This window comes from Pestalotiopsis fici (genome assembly GCF_000516985.1).
Source record: "Pestalotiopsis fici W106-1 unplaced genomic scaffold PFICI_Scf_14, whole genome shotgun sequence".
Taxonomy (NCBI): Eukaryota; Fungi; Ascomycota; class Sordariomycetes; order Amphisphaeriales; family Sporocadaceae; genus Pestalotiopsis; species Pestalotiopsis fici.
In genome coordinates this window covers 331,610-350,460 of record NW_006917104.1, presented here as the reverse complement: position 1 = coordinate 350,460, position 18,851 = coordinate 331,610, and the positions used below count along the sequence as shown (strand labels likewise).

Below are 18,851 nucleotides of genomic sequence, written 5' to 3'. Positions count from 1 at the left end.
TAGCTTATTGGATTTATTATCGATATCTTATTCTTCTTGACCTCGCCCTGAGTGCTTTGACGCCACCTTCACAATGATCATCCACACCTCCTATATAAGTGACCTTGCGACCGCGCCCACGTTATTGACATCTAACCTCGACGGGATATATGTAGAGCAACACCGCTTGTAGCCTCCCATTCTGGCTTTGGAGAGCCACTGTGAATCAAATCGCTATTTCCATGCCGTTCATTTCCCTGTACAATGGCACCGTGCTGCCCAGCTCCTGCACGCCTTCCACCTTCCAGTACCCGATCCTCCAGGGCGCGGACTTCCTGACCCTCAACACCAACTACATCTCCAATTACTCGGCCTACATCGTCAATGGCTACTACCCGGGCCACCCCAACGCCAACGTCGTTGGCGCCTCCTTCTGCAACGTTTCCGTCTCCTACACTCGTCCGGGTCAGAACAATACCATCAACGCCCAAGTCTGGCTGCCTACGACATGGAACGGCCGCATGCAAGGCATCGGTGGCGGCGGCTTCGGCTCGGGCCTCTATGACACGGTCTTCCAGGGGATGTATGCCTCGGTCGGCGACGGCTTCGCAACAGTCTCCAACGATGCCGGTCTGCCACAGCCAATGAACGTGACAGCGCCAGAATGGGCCCTGACGAGCACGGGCAACGTGAACCTGTACGCGTTGCAGAACTTCGCGTCCATATCGCTAAATGACGGTGCGGTGATCGCCAAGAGCATCATTCGGCAGTACTACGGCCAGAACAGCTCCTATGGCTACTGGAGCGGCTGTTCCGGCGGCGGTAGGCAGGGCATGATGCTCGCGCAGGAGGCGCCTGATGCTTACGACGGCATTATGGCCGGCTCACCCGCTATGAACTGGCCGTCTTTCTTCGTCGCAGACTATTGGCCCCAGACCGTGCAGCAGGAGCTCGGCGTCGTGCCACTGAACTGTGAGCTGGATGCGATCTCGGCCGCCGCGGTGGCGCAGTGTGACGGCGACGACGGCCTGATTGACGGGGTAGTCTCATTCCCAGAGCTGTGCAAATTCGATCCGCGAATCCTCGTGGGCACCACGGTTGCTAACTGCAGCGACACAGGCGTAAGCCAGGTCATCTCGCCCGCGGCAGCAACGGTGGCGCTTGCGGTGTGGGAGGGCGCCAAGGACGTCGTGCGCAACGAGTCGCTGTGGTATGGTTTTAGCCGCGATGCCACGCTAACCAGTGAGTCGGGTCTCGCGGGACCGGATTACTTTATCAGTCCCGAAGAGTGGGTGAAGCGATTCATCTTCAAGGACGCAAGCACAGATACGTCGAACATTATGCCCTCGGACGTGGCCGAGCTCTTCCACAAGTCAGTGCAGTGGTACCAATCCTTGATCGGGACTGCCGATCCGAATCTGGATAAGTTTAAAGCGAATGGAGGCAAAATTGTCTCTTTCCATGGATTGGTATATTCTTTGGTTTTATATATACATATTGTAGAATTTCTACTGATGATCCTCCAGGCTGACGGCCTCATCTCTCCGTGGGGGACCCAAGACTACTACGACAAGGTTACGGCACGCGACTCTGCAGTGCACGACTACTACCGCCTCTTCTTCGCGCCAGGACTGCAGCACTGTTACGGAGGCAACGGTGCCTACCCGGAGACAGCCTTCGGCGCCCTCGTGAACTGGGTCGAGAACGGTGTCGCGCCCGAGACGCTAAACGCCACGAGTTTGCCGACGCGCGTGGGCGGTATTATCACGAGGCCGTTATGCGCGTACCCTAAACAGCAGTATTACGAGGCGTGCGCGACGCGGGATTGTTTCGTTTGTAAATAGGTGTCAACGCCAGACGGTGATGAGTTGCGGTTTTCGATGTATTCTTTGTTCGTGATTGATTCGAGGAGGATATGATAATTTGCAAGATTGTGTGTAGCAAGATGAGGTATGTTGCTTTGTGAAGACGGCACATTAGCTTATGTATTATCTCAAAGACGTTTCTGGAGCTCGAGCGTGGTGGACCGGGTATCTCAGGTCGTCGCTTGGTGACAAGTCAAAGCAGATCTTCTTGCTTAGCAGCAATATGAACAGAACAGGAAGTGGACACAAACTGACATTATACTAGTTCTTAAACTTCTCGCAAGTTCAAGCATTCGGTGCAAGCAAGAAATCTAGTTGCAACTTCTCTGCTTCAGCAGTATCGGACTCTGCTCCAACGTTGTCTCGGTTCTGTTCTGCGTCGCCACAAGCCAGTGAATCATGCAGACTTTCCTGTTCAATCTCGCGATATCTTTGGAGTGTCTGCTCTAGATTGTCTGTGTAGTTCCGAAGTGCCTGGATCAGCTTGTCCCAGAACCTGGTCCATAAGGGGAAAGTGTTTTTGGTGATGCTACTGTGCCGATTCGTAGTGCCTCCGCTTTCGATGGACAATGGCGAAATCGTCTATGCTGCATAGCAGAATGCGTTCGTGAATGGTCGGAGCGGAGCATTCCTTCGCGAAGCACTAGCGGCTCTGGTGTATAGTCTCGCCTTCCTCGTACTTCTCGAGTATATCGTGACTATCTCCAATAAGAGACGGTAGATCGCCATAAGCGTCCTGATCTGTAATTTCCGTTTGATCACTCAAAACAGCGTCTGTATATGACATGTAGCGAACCCATACTGTAAGGCCAGTGCCTCAATGGTATGTGGCAGCGACTTCACGGAAACAACGGGAAACGAAGATCTGGATGGAAACGATCAAGTAATCTAGCTACAGGCCACGAGAGTGATGATGATCAGGCGTTGATGATCCTCTCAATCTGAATGTGGCAAGACGTAGCAAAAGTGATGAAATAACAAGGCGGAAAAGCTTGTAGCAGCCGTGGGGGAAGTTAGGTACTAGGTTAGTACCTAGCGTGGGTGCCTAGCGGCGCTTGGTTTTCATTGTAGTTATATCGTTGTCCTTGTCGGTGTCCTGCTCATCCGACAGTTCCCAACAACCATGAAGGCCAGTCGACATGCCCGTATCATGTTTCTCCTTGTTACCTCGAACATCTTCTCCCTAATGCTCGGCCTAATATCGAGCAACACCTTATGGAGTACAAAAGAGGCTGTTGTGAATGATGTTGTCTTTGTCATCCATGGTGAAGATCGCACTAGTGACCCGCAGCTCTTTGTTACAAGTGAGGCACCAGATTGCCTCGTGATATTGGAATACTCACTCGCATGTGTCAATGGTTTCTCGGCTTTCTGAACAGTTTCTAGACAGCGTTTATAAATCTGTTCGTATTTAATTGCCCTGTTATTGGCTTTGTTGCTGGATTCAGGCAAGTTTTGGGCTGGGAGAACAAGCGACGGGATCAAGCGCTCAGCAGAAAGATTGGGCCTGAGCCAGTCAATGGCAAGCCATAAGACGTGGAACCGTTACAAATGCTTGGGGGACGTTGATTGTGGCAGAATTGATAGGCAATTCTTAGAATGGTAAGTCAAATTAAGTAGCCTTGGAATTCTGCGGTGCTCACGCAGGAAAGGGAACTTGCGTGGCTGCGGCTTTCTTTCAATAACACTGTCGGCAAAGGTGTGACACTGGGTTCGTCGACGATCGATGACCATATCCATTCTGGCTAAATAAGGTACGCACCAAAAACATGCCAATTTTCATATCTTACACTGATTAATCGGCGAATAGCTTTCTACGTGAGTTGCCCCTATGGTTTATTACTGTCAAAATCACGCTGCACGCTGTGTACAATACTTCTTGGAGCCCTTTCTTGATCTTTGATCTCTATTCTCTCTAAGTCTACCATGAGTATACCAGCTCCACATAGTGTATAGTCGATTGGTATCAATGGCGCTCGTTTAACTCGATATTGCTCGAGGTCTTTACGAAACTGTTGTCCGTCGCGGAGAACCCCGCATCAAACGCACAAGCCTGGTCGTCAGGTGTTGGTCCAAGATTTCTGGGCCAGTAGAAGAAGAAAATGACCATGACGAAGAACATGGGAACTGCGTCAAAGACATAAATGGTCCACTCATTGGCCATGACATAACCACTGTAGCCCGTGACGAATTCGACAACACGGAAAATGCTGCGCACCATGATGAGGGCGCTCACGCCGTACAACATGTACAAGCTCGACTTCCAGCCAGCTGTGCTATCGGTCGCAGCCTGGGGACTTCCGTGCTGGAATCGGCGCTGGAATATCACAGCGGTGACAACGAAGAAGCCAAACATGGCAATCTGGATCACGAGGCCTGCCACGACGATCCATTCGCCCATGCTTGATAAGCTCGAGACTACTTGCAACCCAGCGCCTCCGCCCTGTACACAGAATGCTACGACATCAGCCCACACAAAGGTCTTGGTGAGAATTGCGGGCCTGATGACGGAATATTGCTCTCCTCCTGTCGCGCGGATGATGCGACCAAGGACCATGTAGATCGAGGCGGCGAAGAGAATGGGAGGTAAGAGGATGAAGATGCTTTGGACGATGTACGGGAGCAGCCGGTTGGTCTCATTATTGCAAATCGCTCGGAAAACATAGCCTATGACTTCCACTAAGTGGTATTAGCAAAATTTGTGTGAAAGATGAGTCCGAAGAACTTACTGAAACCGCCGACGACAAAAGGGATGCAGAACCAAAGCCGAGTTCTCCATAGCCGCCAGGATTGTGCTAATGTGACCACGAGGTATAAAGCAAGGAAAATGATTGCTGCGGGTAGCGAAGGCACATAATGCCAAATGTAGTATCCGGATTTCAAAGGTAATAGTTCGCCCATTGTGTAAAACAAAAAAGTGATAGGTAGAGAGGATGCAATGAAAACAAGATGTAATGGACAGGTGAAATGCAATGGGTAAATTGGTTTGATGTGAGTATCATTTGCATGGCAATCTGATGACGGTTGTTGCAAGCAAGCACCCGTAATATATGAGATGCTGCAAACATTAGATTTGGAAGTAGCTTGCTTTGCTGACTTTGTACACTTCCGCCCGCCGGCAGGGTGGACCGCGCCCCAGCTTCGCCTTTCCCGAAATTTGAGACTCAGCCTGCAGGCTTGTTAGGAGTCGGAAAAGATATCAATGCATTCTGCATCGGCTAACCCACCCGCTAAAATTGCGAATCGCAATCATAATACGTATGGATCTATGTATCGAACGAGCGAGCCAAGGAGGCGGAGACAAATACGAATACACAGTCGTTGAAACCCCGGAATACTACATATGTATGTGTACGCATACCAATACGATTTAGGCAGGGCTTAATGGGCCCTAAAAGCTAAAGCGGGACGAGCAAACTAGTACCCAGTGAATAGTGCCTTAATACGACCGACCCACGAATCCACTCGGCCAGGGATATCAGCTAACCAATGAGATGTCCCTTAATACGGTCTGCAACCCTTACAGAGACCACCAAAACCACTTGCGGCTTGAGCTAATTTGTCGGCGGCCAAATCGGGGACCGCACTCCACACCCTGGAGAAGATCGTGTAACGAAGTCCCATACAGACTCCCGACCGCTTTGGTCGCTATTGAGCTGGGGCATGAATCTGGCGGGAGAACCTCAACCAAACAGCCAACACCTTCAGGGTATTGCGTGATTAGGCCGGTAACATGATCACTTCAGGGTTGCATCTTGTGCGGTCGCACTTGTATGTGAAATTGTATGTATTGTGAACCGATCGAGATGTGTTATTGAACAAATTGAAAGAAAAGAAAAGCATCAAAAAGTCAAGAAAAACGCAATCAAACTGCAACTGATCACCATTTTGATCTGGCACCACAACAGACCGATGGGTCCATTGATTAGGACCCCCACCACACTATAGCAAATACATAACAGCTAGTAAAACGAGCCCTGGATGTCGCAAGCTTTAATAGCATTATAACGATGTAGCTACACTATTAGGGTTATAATTTGCTATTGCCAATATCTTGTGATGATATCCGTCGTTGAACAGTGATGACTAGCTTGCCAAACTGATTCCCAGACTTCATATCCTCGAATAATCCCTCAATCTCCGCCAGGTTCTCGATGTCTCCAACGACCTTGGATACTATAGGACGGAGGCCTTCGGTGCTAACAAACTTTACCATATCACGAAACTCCTCCCTTGAGCCCATAGTTGACCCTTTTACCTCGATATTCTTTAACACTGCCTTCATAGTGAAATCCATTCGCGGCGCTTGTGTCATACCGTAAATGACAAGCTGGCCGCCAGCCTAACTCAAGGCATCAGTGTTAGCAATATAGTAAAGCTTGGGATTAAGCTGGCAGATAATTCTCGTTGATAAAATGAGTGATCAGAGGTTGGGTTGCATACTGACCTTGAGTAGCGTGACAGATTTCTCGACTATATTGCCGCCGGCTCCGTCAATAATTGCGTCAAACTTTGGCCGCTCTTGAGGCAGTGCGCGGACAAGTTTGCTTTCCCAGTCTTTTTCCTTGTAATTCATGCCACCACGCGCTCCTAGTCTCTTGGCCTCCTCGATTTTATGCCCATGAGAGCTCGTCACCCATACATTACAGCCCCGTGCCACGGCAAACATAAGTGCCATCAGGGCTACGCCGCCACCAATTCCCGTAATCAGTACATTGGCGCCATTGCGTGAGTTGTTTTCGCCGGCCTTGCTGACGAGCGCTCTCCATGCTGTTAGACCAGTGACAGGCAGTGCCGCTGCCTCGGCAGCGCTTAGGTGTTGCGGTATCACTTCAAGTTGGTCATCCCTGATGGTCAGATACTCTGCCAGCGTCCCCTTCTTGTAGTACTTTGTCCCTCCCAGCAACGAGTACCAACCGTCAGAGACTTCAGGGCCTGACGGACTGGTGATCCACCCAAGACCCGGATTCAGGATAACATGTTTCTGTAACCAGCTTGAATCGACGCCTTCCCCGACTTCCGTTACGATGCCTGCACCATCGGCAAGCAGTGGTACTCCAAATGTCGTTCCTGGATACATGTTTCGGCGTATGAAAACATCTCGGTGGTTCAGCGCTGCAGCAAAGATCCTCACCAGCACTTCACCTCGTTGGGGTGTGGGTATCGTAGCATCACAGAGCTCCAAGGGGTAGTAAACTTCACCCGCATTGCCTTTCGTTTTCCGAATTGTTATATACTTCATGGTGCTTGAATCGAAGAGAAGACAAGAAAAGCACCTATGCTTAATGGCGTACGCATCTAAGAGGATTGGGTTGGGGGTTTCGGGAAATTCTTGCTGTGGGGACAACGCTGTTTCTAATAGGATCAAACAGTGTGTCTCGGGTAATTTAAAATCAACCATGGCTCACCTCGGTTAATTATGACCTCGTTCAAGTGACTGGTATATTAAATAGGCTTCTCAGGAGGAGCGGATCACTTTTCAAAGGCAGATGTTGACTGTAGCGTGCAAATATGGCTCTCAGTCCGCAGCAAATTGCTGGGGGGAGACGGCAACCGGTGAACTTCCATCCGCTGTCGCCTACTTCTTTCCTGAAGCGCGCTGCGTCGATCAGTCCTGAAGTAGTGCCTCCAATCTCAGTAATTTCCCCAATATTATCATTAACAATTTGATGCAGACGCCCGCCATCGTACACGTCGATCGGCAAGGACAAAGGGTGCAATGGTCTTACCAAAGCATGAGCGATGCGGTTATGGGCTTGGCTTACTATCTCAAGGCCAAGAACCTCCGACGCGTTGGCATTTTCGCTCCAAATACACCAGCATTTCTCATATCCGTTTATGGGATCGGGGCTGCCGGGGGAGTCAACGTCGGTATGTCCCCGGTTTTCTCCAGTCAGGAACAAGTTTCGGCTAGTTGCTCTCATCCTGTATTAACAGATATGTGAATTTCTCTCTTAGCTGTTAACTATCGCCTAAGTCCCACCGACGTTGCCTACATTTTTGCGCACGCTGAAGTCGAGGCGATCATTGCTGATCAAGAATTCGTGCATCTTCTTGATATATTTCGTCGTGATCATCCTGGAGCTCTAGTGATTACCGATGATGACGTTACTGAATCAAACTGCTCTTTCAATCAGGCAATCGAGAAAGGACTTCAGCAGAACGTCTTGGAAGGCGCAAAGGGTTGGGAAGGTTTGTTGCTCCATCCGGAAAATGAGCTTGACGTCATTGCCCTGGCCTACACAAGCGGTACTACTGCTCGGCCCAAGGGCGTGGAATACCTTCATCGTGGTGCCTATCTCGCATCGCTGGCGAATGCTGCAGAATATGGCTTGGCAAATATCCAGAACGAATGTCGGTATCTGTGGACATTGCCGATGTTCCACGCTCTAGGTTCGTTTGTCCTCTTGAATACTGTATCCAGCTCTGCTTACGGCAATTACTTACTATGGTACTGTGCAGGATGGTGTTGCGTCTGGGCAGTAACAGCTGTGCGAGGGACGCATTATTGCTTGCGGAAAATAGATTATCCACGAATCTGGGCACTCTTGAGAGAAGAGCGAATCACGCACTTTTGTGCTGCTCCGACTGTCAACACCCTACTGTGCAGTTCCCCGGAAGCTAGAACACTTGCCAACCCTGTAAATGTGATCGTCGCCGCAAGCCCGCCGACTCCGACCTTGTTCAAGCAATTGAAAGCCTTCAACTTGCATCCAACCCACGTATATGGTATGACGGAAACTTACGGACCTGTCACTAAATGTTATCCCTCACCAGCTTGGGATCAACTTTCCAGTACTGACAAGTTTGAACGCATGGCGCGTCAAGGACACGAGCTCCTGACAAGTCTGCCTGCCAGAGTCATCCGCCAACCGAATACCTCAGATGATCACAATGCTTCTCTTATTCTTGAGAACGTAAGAAGAGACGGTACTGAGATTGGCGAAGTTGTTTTTACAGGCAATGTCTGTGCGAATGGCTATTATAAAGATGCCGAAGGCACCAAGAGGCTTTTTGAGGGTGGGGTTCTACACTCGGGCGACCTAGCCGTCTGGCATTCTGATGGTGCTATTCAAATCGTGGATAGATCGAAAGATATCATAATTAGTGGTAAGTCTATCGTCAATTGGGAATCGAAACATCTTGTCACTATTATATGCTGATTACCCACATATTATAGGCGGCGAGAACATTTCGTCCGTGGCCCTTGAGTCTATTCTTGCTGGTCATCCAGATATTTTAGAAGTCGCCGTTGTAGCAGTCAAGGATCAGCAGTGGGGAGAACGACCAGTGGCGTATATCACAGTCAAGCCAGAACGACCGGTGCTGGCGCGAGATATCGTGGAATGGGCAAAGCAAGCGCCGGGCATGAGTCGATTCATGGTACCTCGTGATGTGATTATCCTTGGAGCTTTACCCAAAACCGAGACGGGAAAGATACAAAAGCACATTCTGCGTTCGTGGGGGCAGGAAAATTGTCGCTTATACAAGCTGTAACATATTATTGTTGATCAAGGTGGTGCTTTCCTATTGGAGTTTAAACTGGACTGATACGGGTGTCAATTGTGTGATGTATTGATCTATGTTCTGCGCCTCCAGTTTTGACGAAGTGTACGCTTATTAGGGTGGCCCCGTCTAGAGGTCCCGCACATCTATCTGAACACCATGGTGTTGATCAGTGTGCTCAAGCACACCCCAGTGTATGGTAACTATGATCCACCATCTGACAATAATAATATACCGGAAATTCATTGAATTCTTTTTGCCTGACCCATTCCACCATCGCGGCTCGGCCCTTCGGAGAATTCGGGGTTCTGCACCGCTGAATAGTCCGCCCGATTGGGGGGCGCATTAGCGTAGTTAGGTGACCTAATTGAACACTTTTATAGTTGACGCCATTATTTTGCTTACCTATTCTTGTGTATTATAGTTCTTGGCTGGTTGCTGGGCAGTAAGCATTTGGAATCTTGTTATGATGACAATGTGACGGCTAGAATACATCCACAGCGTCATCGGGACAACAAAAGAAAAGCATTCATCACAGCAATGGGATTTATCAAAGTATATGTTCGCTGCCAAAACTAGGAACTGCAAATGAACCATCTTCTCAAAGATTACTTTGACACCAATTTCGAGTAATGGAATTCAATCAAATTACTGGACTTCTAGTTCTTGCTGGAGGCTACGTACTATGGAAATTTGTCCAGGTAAGCATTTGGTATACCATTGTGAACGAATACACCAACCAAGATTAGATTTCAAGAAACCCCCTCAATGCCATACCTGGGCCATGGTATGCAAAGTTCACCAGCATTCCCGGCACCATTGCGACCCTCTCAAGGCAGCAGGTTCAGTACTACCATGACCTCCATCAGAGACACGGCCCATTTGTCCGCACTGGCCCGAACCAGGTACTGGTCAATGATATCGATGCCTTTAAGACAATCCACAAGATCGGAGGCCACTTTGACAAAGCCGACTACTACCACTATTTCGGAGTGACTGAAGCAGGAAAGCCACCCTATGGTCTATTTCAAATGACGGATAGATCAGACCATGCGCGAAGGCGGAAACTGCTAGGGAAAGGCTTCACGGTCGCCTCGCTTCGCACCGAATGGGAGCCAATGGTGTCGGAAAAGGTTGCAGCCACCATTGACGGAATGCGCGGCGATGCGAAACTCTTCAGCGGTGAGGTGGATGTTCGCAAGTGGTGGGTCCTGATGGCTTCGGATGTCATCTCGAAAATGATGTTTGGGGAGTCATTCGATGCTCTCAAGACTGGACAGGTATTCCATTGTTTGCTTGACATATAGTACTCTGAAGTTGAAATAGTGCTGACATATGATCAGGAAGATCCATGGTTGGAGGAGGTCAACTGTGCCAACCAAGGTGCCTTTAGTGCGCTCATGTTCCCGTGGCTTCATGCGATTCTGAAGCGCTTCCCTGTCGTCGGCCGAGCTCATCTATTCCATGCTCACAAGGCACTATTAGGCAAGGGCCAGGCAGCTCTTGACAATAGTAGAGACGCTGCTAATCTTGACGCTGCCAACATCTTTTCCAAAATCAGGAACGAAGCCGACAAAGATGAAGCGCAGCTGACGGGTCTGGAAATGAGCGTGGAGGCTGGCTCATTCATGATTGCTGGAACTGACACCACGTCCAACACACTTACCTACTTGCTCTGGGCAGTATTGTCGCAACCGGAGCTGCAACGGACACTTGAGAAAGAAGTAGGAGAAATTGAAGAGCCACTCACCGACACGACTCTTGAGAGACTTGCACTATTGAATGCAGTCATTCAAGAGACGCTCCGCTTATACGGCGCCGCCCCCGGTCCTTTACCGAGAGTCGTACCCTCTGGCGGCGTTGAGCTCGGCGGGTACCACCTCCCGGGTGGTGTCACGGTGGCGACGCAAGCCTATACCTCGCATAGGGATCCTAGATTCTTCGATAGCCCCGAGACGTGAGTTTTTGGCGTTTTCCTGTCAAGCTTGACATGCTGACTCATCTTTCAGATTTGACCCTACCCGCTGGTTGACGCCGGGAGAACGTGCAAATTCCGAGACGGCCAAAGCAGCTTTTGCGCCCTTTGGAGCCGGGTCCCGCGTGTGCATTGGCAAGGCGCTGGCATACATGGAACTTCGCTACGGCGCGGCCATGTTCTTTCGTGTATTCAGAGGTTGTCATCTAGCACCTTCGGCCACTCCAGAGAGTATGGAGATGGATAATCTTGTCTTGATTGAGCCGCGAGGCAAGGTCCTCAAAGTTGTACTGCCTCGGTCATCGATTTAGGTCAGGCGATTTATGTATGGGCACACCGTGCTGAAAGCCCAAACGCTAAAGGCATTGTGGGATACAGCAGTGCTGTGTTGGCAAAATGACACTGGCAGAGAATGGTAATTGTATCACTCGGTGCGCTTTTGGGCCATAGAAACTCCCCCATCTCTATTTGACAAAGTAACACAAGATGCAACTAGATTCAAGCACTGCTTGGGACGTTGTAACATGTGCATGCTGTAACAAAACCTCTAGCGCTGCGAACCGGGGAGTTACAGGTTTAGGTGGGGCTGGCCTGGCCACTGACTCCTGAAACATTGTCTCAAAGGAATATACCGTTCCGTTCAAAATCACTACCGCAGCGTCAGAATCTGCCGCTTGAAGACACGAAAAAAAATTTCAAAGTTTTCCACTCAAGTTATCATCATGAAAAATGTAAAGAGGCTGTATTAATATTACCTATTAATTCTTTCATGACAGACAAGTGGTCCATGGAAAGGTGAGGGAGCCAACCTGAATATGAAATGTCAAAAGCCTGGTCAAATCCATCCAGAAAGACTTCCGCAACGCCCGGCATGTAGGAATGAGCAATTATTGGGCTCTCCGACAAGATATACTTGTCTTATTAAACCGAGACGTTAAGCACGGGAATCAAGTTGATTGTCACCTGCTCGCCGTAAAGCTGGTCGCCAATTTCGAGAAGTGGGTCGCCAGGAGTGACCTGGAAAATAGATTGCTCCATAGCGGTGCACGTCAAAGTAGTGTCGGCATTCATCTTGCACACGTCGACCTCCCAATTAACGTTGATCAGCGCCGTGGCATCCTGCACGCTGGGGAAGAAGTACTGGTAGTGCAGATTGGTAGTGCTGCCGATCATGGCCAGCAGCCCGCCGTCCGAGGTCGAAAGGGTGCAGTCGCCGTTGAAGCGGAACTGCTGCGCGTTCTGCCGGGCGGCTGAGAAGCTGGCGCGGTAGCCAGACCCAAACAAGTTTTGTAGCTGGACAAAGTTTCCGTCGACCGCAAAGTCGCCTGTACCGGAACCCAGGAGCACAAATGCACCAGTGATGGTTGCGCAGGGGCCGGTCACTGTCGCCGATGTGGTTGTTTCCGAGGTTGTTGTAGAGGGTATACTCGTCATTGTATCCGACGTAATTATCTCCGAGACACTGCTAGAAGATGTGGTCATGACCTCTGACGAAGTTGTGATGGACGATGCACTCGTCGTTGCATCCGACGTACTTGTCTCTGAAACACTGCTAGAGGATGTGGTCGTGACCTCGGACAAAGTTGTGCTCGAAGACGTACTTGTCGTAATGTCTGACGAAGTCGTGTCTGAGACGGAGCTGGATGATGTGGTTGCTGCGTCTGATGAACTTGTTTCCGAGACGGAGCTGGAGGATGTAGTCGCCGTTGCTTCTGATGCGGTCAAGACTTCGGATGAGCTCGTGCTGGAAGTTTCACTCGTCGTTGCTTCTGATGAAGTCGTGCTAGAAATCTCACTCGTTGTTTGATCTGCTGAAGATGTCGAGGTGAATACATCAGATACGGTGCCAGAGCTGGTCAATGCCTATAAGATGGTCAGCGTGTGCTCAAATACTGCGTGACCCGATTGGTGTTCAAACCGAGGAAGTAGTTGATGCAGTATCCGAAGAGCTTGTTTCCGAGGAATCCGAGGATGTGGATTCTGGGTCAGAAGAGGCCGTTGTGATAATCATCGAACTACTGGTAGATGGCGTGGAAGAAGAGCTGGTGGTCGTCGTTATTGTCACAGAGGGTACTGGAGATGACGTAAATACTGAAGAAGAAGAAGAAGAAGAGGACGAGACTGGATATTTCTCTCCTCCGCACTTCCTCTTACGCGCAGGCCGCGAACGCAATTCCTTTGGCGACGACTGATTGGCATTATTCAAGATACTCAAGGACTTGTGACCTCCACAGGTATCCTGAGCATCACCAGTACAGGCCAAATTACACTTGGTTTCGTCCAAAGTACTGAACTTATTATTACTTCCATGCCAACAGTAGCAGTCGCTGCCTTCAGAAAGGCCTGCCACTTCATAATTCTTGTTTTGGCAATAGCTGGCGCAAAGCTGGCGCGTCATGTCACCTTCATCGATCAGTGAGATCTCGGCGAATGGCGGCAGCTCAACACAGCCATAGTATGACCATCCTGCCGGCGAGCCACGGGCCACGAGGTTCTCCTGTCCGGCAATAGCAAGACTCGAAGCAGATGAAATGAATGCTGCACAGGCGGCCGAGGCTGCCAGAAAGAAGTGCATATTCTAGTCTATTTCTTGAAAAGAGTGTAGTATAAGTGAATGAAATGCGACAGGGGGGATCTTCTTTTGCTCCAGGAGACGAGAAGTGTTTAAATAAGTCAACAAGATGAGGTCTGATATGAGACATATAGCTACATAGTCTCGATCGGGATCGGGGACGGTATATAGCTGAAGGTTGACGCCGCCCTTGATGAGCGGCTGCCATCTATTAGTTCAGTTTGGGGGTTAGCTGTGTAAGTAAGCTTAATATCGCTCCTCGTTAGCTTTTGAATGGGGGACGCTCTAATAAGCCGAACCTTCTTTGAAAGAGCACTTGCAGCGGCCGGATTGTGCTCATCACTTTTGGTGCGCTCTATCATAATTTATTGATCTGGGGAAGTCAACCAAGGGGAGTGGTGATCGATGGTCGCGCCCTGTCCGGGTCACAAGCTTCCACTCGACAGCCTTCAAGCCAATCTCATGGGAGGGACTATGATGCTATAGGCCGTCGGGCCGACCCTATCAATAGCACTCGCGAGAATCGCGCTGGCCAACACGCAAGGAGACTCCAACATGTCAAATCCTGACATACTGGAGTGCAATAATCGCTTGTGCACTAGGGTCATGCGTGATCTGTCTGTCACGAATGGTACGTTCGACGCTGGTATTCTCAACGACATTGGGCTGGAAGGCGCCCCAGATCGTCACGAGGCAGACATATGAGCTGGTAGCGATTTCGAGCAATTCTTGATCTGGCAGAGCTTTAGGATGAACACAGAGCTCGCGAGGCACGAGGGCGTGTTATACGAAGAATGGTAAAGTTTCTAGACAATATCTTCCATTCGTAGCTTTTTACCATCTGGAGAGTACATATTGACAATCTGCATGAGAGGCATGTCAATTGATAGCAGTGGAGTATTTCCTCGCAGCCAGGGATTGTTGTATAGTGCTATACAGCATCATGTTAGCGGCACCAATCAAGAGCCCCAAAGCTTTCTGTACTCATCATATGCTTGCTACATCTTGTACTATCTGGACACGATACTGAGTTCTACTTGTGCTCTCTTTCAAGACTACTTCTCCAATGCCGATGGCTTGAAACGTATTTACACGACCACTAGAGTCCAGGGGGGAAAGAGATAATGAACAGATTGTATATTGATCGCAGAGGTCATCGGGATAAGTTGACAAGCGCACTCTCGATTGGTCCTTGCGTCAATCAGTACATGCCGTGCTTTTGGTTGCAGCTTATAGTACCATCATGATCCTTAGCAGCTGTGGTTCACGTATCAAGTTGTCGCCCTGTTAATGTGTTACCGGCTTTTCATTCTTCTTCGTGTGGAGTAAGCTACAACTCATAGCACAAGATTGTATATACAAGCCCACTGATTCCCCAAAGGCCGGAAGTGTACCTGGGCTGGTGTCAGTCTATTCTTTGTATCCAAATTTGGGGTCCGTTCCTGCTGAATATTACAGGGGTAATTTACTCTATCCCTAATAAGCGTATCTCTGCAATCCAGGGGTATTAATAGTGTTATTACATTTCCTGACTCGCTTAAGCGTAGCGAGTGCATTTACACCAGCTCGAACAGTACTGCCAAGGGCAGCATCGGCGCCAAGGAACCTAAATTTGAGGCGCCAGCAAACGCACTATGAAAACCTCGCTTGTTACCCTCTGCACCCAAAACCCCTCTTGAACTGGTTCCTCTCGATCCCCAAATGCTTGGACTAGATCTTTCGCGCTGACCAAGTTCTATTTGGCTGTAGCACCTACTTAATTACCAGTTTCGCTGCAGAAAATGAAACTGATGCAGTTTGAAGTACTCGCAGCCTTATCTTCAAAATAATAAAAGGTACATTTAGGAATTCCCCTGTGGTCATCTAAGTTCAGCTGTCGGTAGCCTAGCTGAGGAAGCGCCTCCGAGCTTCGAACGAGTATCCGTCGCTTGGTGGGTACGACGCTGATTTACCATTGGGTCTTTGCTTTATGCAATGAACTTTACATTTTCGATTTCAGGAGGATGGATTGAACTTCAGGATGAGGCTCCCGTAACCTTTTAATCGCCAGAAGGATCCGCAGGAACCGTGTACAGGGGCCCTTTCGTGCTGCTCGCACCTGTAAATTTTGAAATGGTGCCATTGATTAAAAGACGTCCAAGGCCAGGCACGAGACATCTTGAAAATAACAAGAGAATTTGATCTGTTAGACAGCAGTCAAGTTCTAGTTAGTATGATGACTCAATTCCCCAAACCAACACAATTGACACCAATTCCCGATCATGCTCAAGTTCTGCAAGGACCCACTGGAGTCTCGGGGCGGATTGTTAGAAAAGATCGCCAAGATCCGCATGTTTTTTCTTCCAATGTTCAAACTCACGTTGGAGCTCATTGTACAGTAGACGCCGGTGATGAGGGGTTCAATTACAGTGGTGCTCATGATGAGTCGAAGAGGATTTTGCAGCTGTCAGCAGTAGAAGGAAACATATCTTCGCAGCGGGCTTTTTTTTTTTTTTTTCCATGTCACCCGGTGGCAGTCAGTGTACATAACTGGAGTATGGGTGGAGTTCGGGACCTATGGCTCACATTCCCTCGCGAGTTGTTGGGTGACAGATGGAATGAGCAATGTCCAATTGAATCTACCTATGCTTGATGCGCGAAAAGTATCGCTGCATTGGGCCACTGGCATACTGCCTACAGATAGGCTATCATATTTTACGCCGAACCCTGTTCAATATAAGCGGCACAATTGATCCACATTAACAAGACTAATCACTCCCCTATGGCCTATCATCATGGCGGTTTGCGCTTGGCGTAGATTCTTTGTTATAAGCATTTTCCCAAAAGCTGTGTCTATTGACGGGTGCCAGCAAATTCTGTCAAAGGCGGGGTTTGTGTAATCATATGATAATAGCCGTGGTACATGTGCGTACATATTGACTTGCTCGCAATCACATCATCTTGCGACTCCGGTCTACTTCCTCAGAAACATTTTCCAAGACATCCAAAGCGACAAAAAGACATGGCATTCGCAGCATCCAAAGAGATCGTTGATGGCATCAAATACGGTCTCAGCTACTCCGCGCAAGTCGAGTCCGAGTCGGGTGTGTTCAAAGCCGCAGTCCAGAATCTCGAGGCAGCTGGTCTAGGTGATGTGATTTACACCCCGGCTCGCCAGCACAATATTTATGGCTCTCGTATCGACTCGTATTGGTCTTTGACCCCACGTCTACGCCCATGGGCCATTGTACAGCCTCGAGACACGTCGGAAGTATCCAAGGCCGTTATTGCGCTGGTCAAGACTGATGGCTGCAATTTTGCCGTGCGCAGGTACGCAGGAAAAACTTCTTTGCGTAATGCATGCAAGTCTAAGCAATACTTAGTGGCGGCCATACATCCATTCCAGGCTCTAACAACATAGCCGATGGTATCACATTGGACCTTGGTCTGATGAACAAGACCGAGTACGACCCCGAGACCAAACTTGCTTCAATTCAGCCGGGTGGGAGATGGACCGACGTGTATGCCTACTTGGAAGAGCGTAAGTGACTTTTCTGAAAACTCTTTGAAACTGAATGTCCGTATTAATTGTGGTCCATCTAGGAGGTGTGATGGTGGCTGGAGGCCGCGAAGGCCTCGTTGGTGTTGGCGGCTTATTGACTGGTGGGGGAAAGACGTACTACACCTGCCGCGTCGGATTTGCTTGCGGTGAGTGAAAAGCGATACACTTGGCCAAAAGCTCGCCACAGATTATCACTGACACGTAATTGATAGATCAAGTCGTCAATTACGAGATTGTACTTGCCGATGGAACAGTCACTGCTGCAAACGAGAACGTCAACCCAGATCTGTTCCGGGTCCTCAAAGGCGGCTCCAACAACTTTGGCATTGTGACGCGTTTTGACATGAAGTCATTCCCTGCACATGATGTCTACGACGGCATTGTGACCTTTCCGATGGATGCAGAAGCTGCCGTCATTGACGCTTTCATCGACTTTACGAAACAGCTTCATGTTGCAGATGATGCCCACATTATTGGTCTATGGGCGTCGATGCCTCGGCGAGATATCGCTCTGCTAAGCGGCATTGTGCCTGACCCCACTCAGCCTCCGGACCTGACCATGGTATCAACAATCAATATGGTCATGACTCAGCTTGACGGCATAGAGGACTCTTCATCTTTGCAAAAGTTCATGGATATACCGAACCGTATAAATAGCACGATGAAGCATACAACGATTGCCAAGAAGGTAGCTGGGCTTCTGCTACCTTCCAATAGAGAGTGAGTATTCAATGTAATGGTGGACGAAGGAGTATAAAGCTAATTACAATGTTTGACAGGGATATTTGGCTCACGCTTACCTATAAGCTTGACAAGCGCATCCTTGAAAAGACATCAGAGATCTATCAAAAGTTGGTCGCGGATATCAGCGACCGTTCGCCTGGCTGCGTGATTCAAATGGCACTGCAACCATTCCCTACAACGTTTGTTCGGCATTCTGCTGCCCGTGGAGGCAATATGATGGGACTGGAACAAGTCACTAGCGATTCGGTACGTAATTCACGAAACACGTGGATCTTGTTCAGAGAACTCATGATGGCAAACTAGGTCCTTCTCATTACTGCTGTCGAAGGCAATACGCCTGGCTTCTACGATACAGCCTTTCCAATTGCCAGTGCAGCGATGCAAGAGCTCGAGAGCTTTACCAAGCAGGTCGATGGGCATGTCGGGTTCCGCTACCTCAATTATTGCGACGGATCCCAAGATCCCCTGGCGAGCGCTGGTGCAGAGAACATTCGCAAGATGAAGGCCGCGGCAGCAAGATACGACCCCAATGGTGTTTTCCAATCTAGAGTGCCCGGTGGCTTCAAGATCAGCAAAGTCCAATAGACTACCAAATCCAAGCCAGTATGCCAAACATTTTTTTGGTCCATAAAGTTGAATATTTACCTCTACCTTTACTAACCTGTGAGG

At 49.2% G+C, this 18,851-nt stretch overlaps 6 protein-coding genes across 6 annotated transcripts; 3 read left to right on the top strand and 3 right to left on the bottom strand.

The window, feature by feature from the left end:
- Positions 1–221: 221 nt before the first annotated feature.
- On the top strand, positions 222–1,823 carry PFICI_14939 (uncharacterized protein; the record flags this gene model as incomplete). Its single annotated transcript, XM_007843520.1, has 2 exons — positions 222–1,448; positions 1,506–1,823. The coding sequence occupies 2 exons, from the start codon at positions 222–224 to the stop codon at positions 1,821–1,823; spliced, it is 1,545 nt and encodes a 514-aa protein (XP_007841711.1).
- A 1,987-nt stretch (positions 1,824–3,810) lies between these two features.
- On the bottom strand, positions 3,811–4,745 carry PFICI_14938 (uncharacterized protein; the record flags this gene model as incomplete). Its single annotated transcript, XM_007843519.1, has 2 exons — positions 3,811–4,523; positions 4,574–4,745. The coding sequence occupies 2 exons, from the start codon at positions 4,743–4,745 to the stop codon at positions 3,811–3,813; spliced, it is 885 nt and encodes a 294-aa protein (XP_007841710.1).
- Positions 4,746–5,874: 1,129 nt separating this feature from the next.
- PFICI_14937 (uncharacterized protein) lies at positions 5,875–7,086 on the bottom strand (the record flags this gene model as incomplete). Its single annotated transcript, XM_007843518.1, has 2 exons — positions 5,875–6,186; positions 6,292–7,086. 2 exons carry the CDS (start codon positions 7,084–7,086, stop codon positions 5,875–5,877), a joined length of 1,107 nt encoding a protein of 368 aa, XP_007841709.1.
- A 269-nt stretch (positions 7,087–7,355) lies between these two features.
- PFICI_14936 (uncharacterized protein) lies at positions 7,356–11,636 on the top strand (the record flags this gene model as incomplete). The annotated part of the gene is made up of 9 exons (XM_007843517.1): positions 7,356–7,463; positions 7,520–7,715; positions 7,803–8,237; positions 8,307–8,954; positions 9,025–9,300; positions 10,014–10,051; positions 10,100–10,630; positions 10,694–11,307; positions 11,360–11,636. The coding sequence occupies 9 exons, from the start codon at positions 7,356–7,358 to the stop codon at positions 11,634–11,636; spliced, it is 3,123 nt and encodes a 1,040-aa protein (XP_007841708.1).
- Positions 11,637–12,246: 610 nt separating this feature from the next.
- On the bottom strand, positions 12,247–13,900 carry PFICI_14935 (uncharacterized protein; the record flags this gene model as incomplete). The annotated part of the gene is made up of 2 exons (XM_007843516.1): positions 12,247–13,188; positions 13,244–13,900. The coding sequence occupies 2 exons, from the start codon at positions 13,898–13,900 to the stop codon at positions 12,247–12,249; spliced, it is 1,599 nt and encodes a 532-aa protein (XP_007841707.1).
- A 2,998-nt stretch (positions 13,901–16,898) lies between these two features.
- On the top strand, positions 16,899–18,767 carry PFICI_14934 (uncharacterized protein; the record flags this gene model as incomplete). Its single annotated transcript, XM_007843515.1, has 6 exons — positions 16,899–17,206; positions 17,260–17,417; positions 17,480–17,584; positions 17,651–18,158; positions 18,218–18,428; positions 18,486–18,767. The coding sequence occupies 6 exons, from the start codon at positions 16,899–16,901 to the stop codon at positions 18,765–18,767; spliced, it is 1,572 nt and encodes a 523-aa protein (XP_007841706.1).
- Between the last annotated feature and the right edge of the window lie 84 nt (positions 18,768–18,851).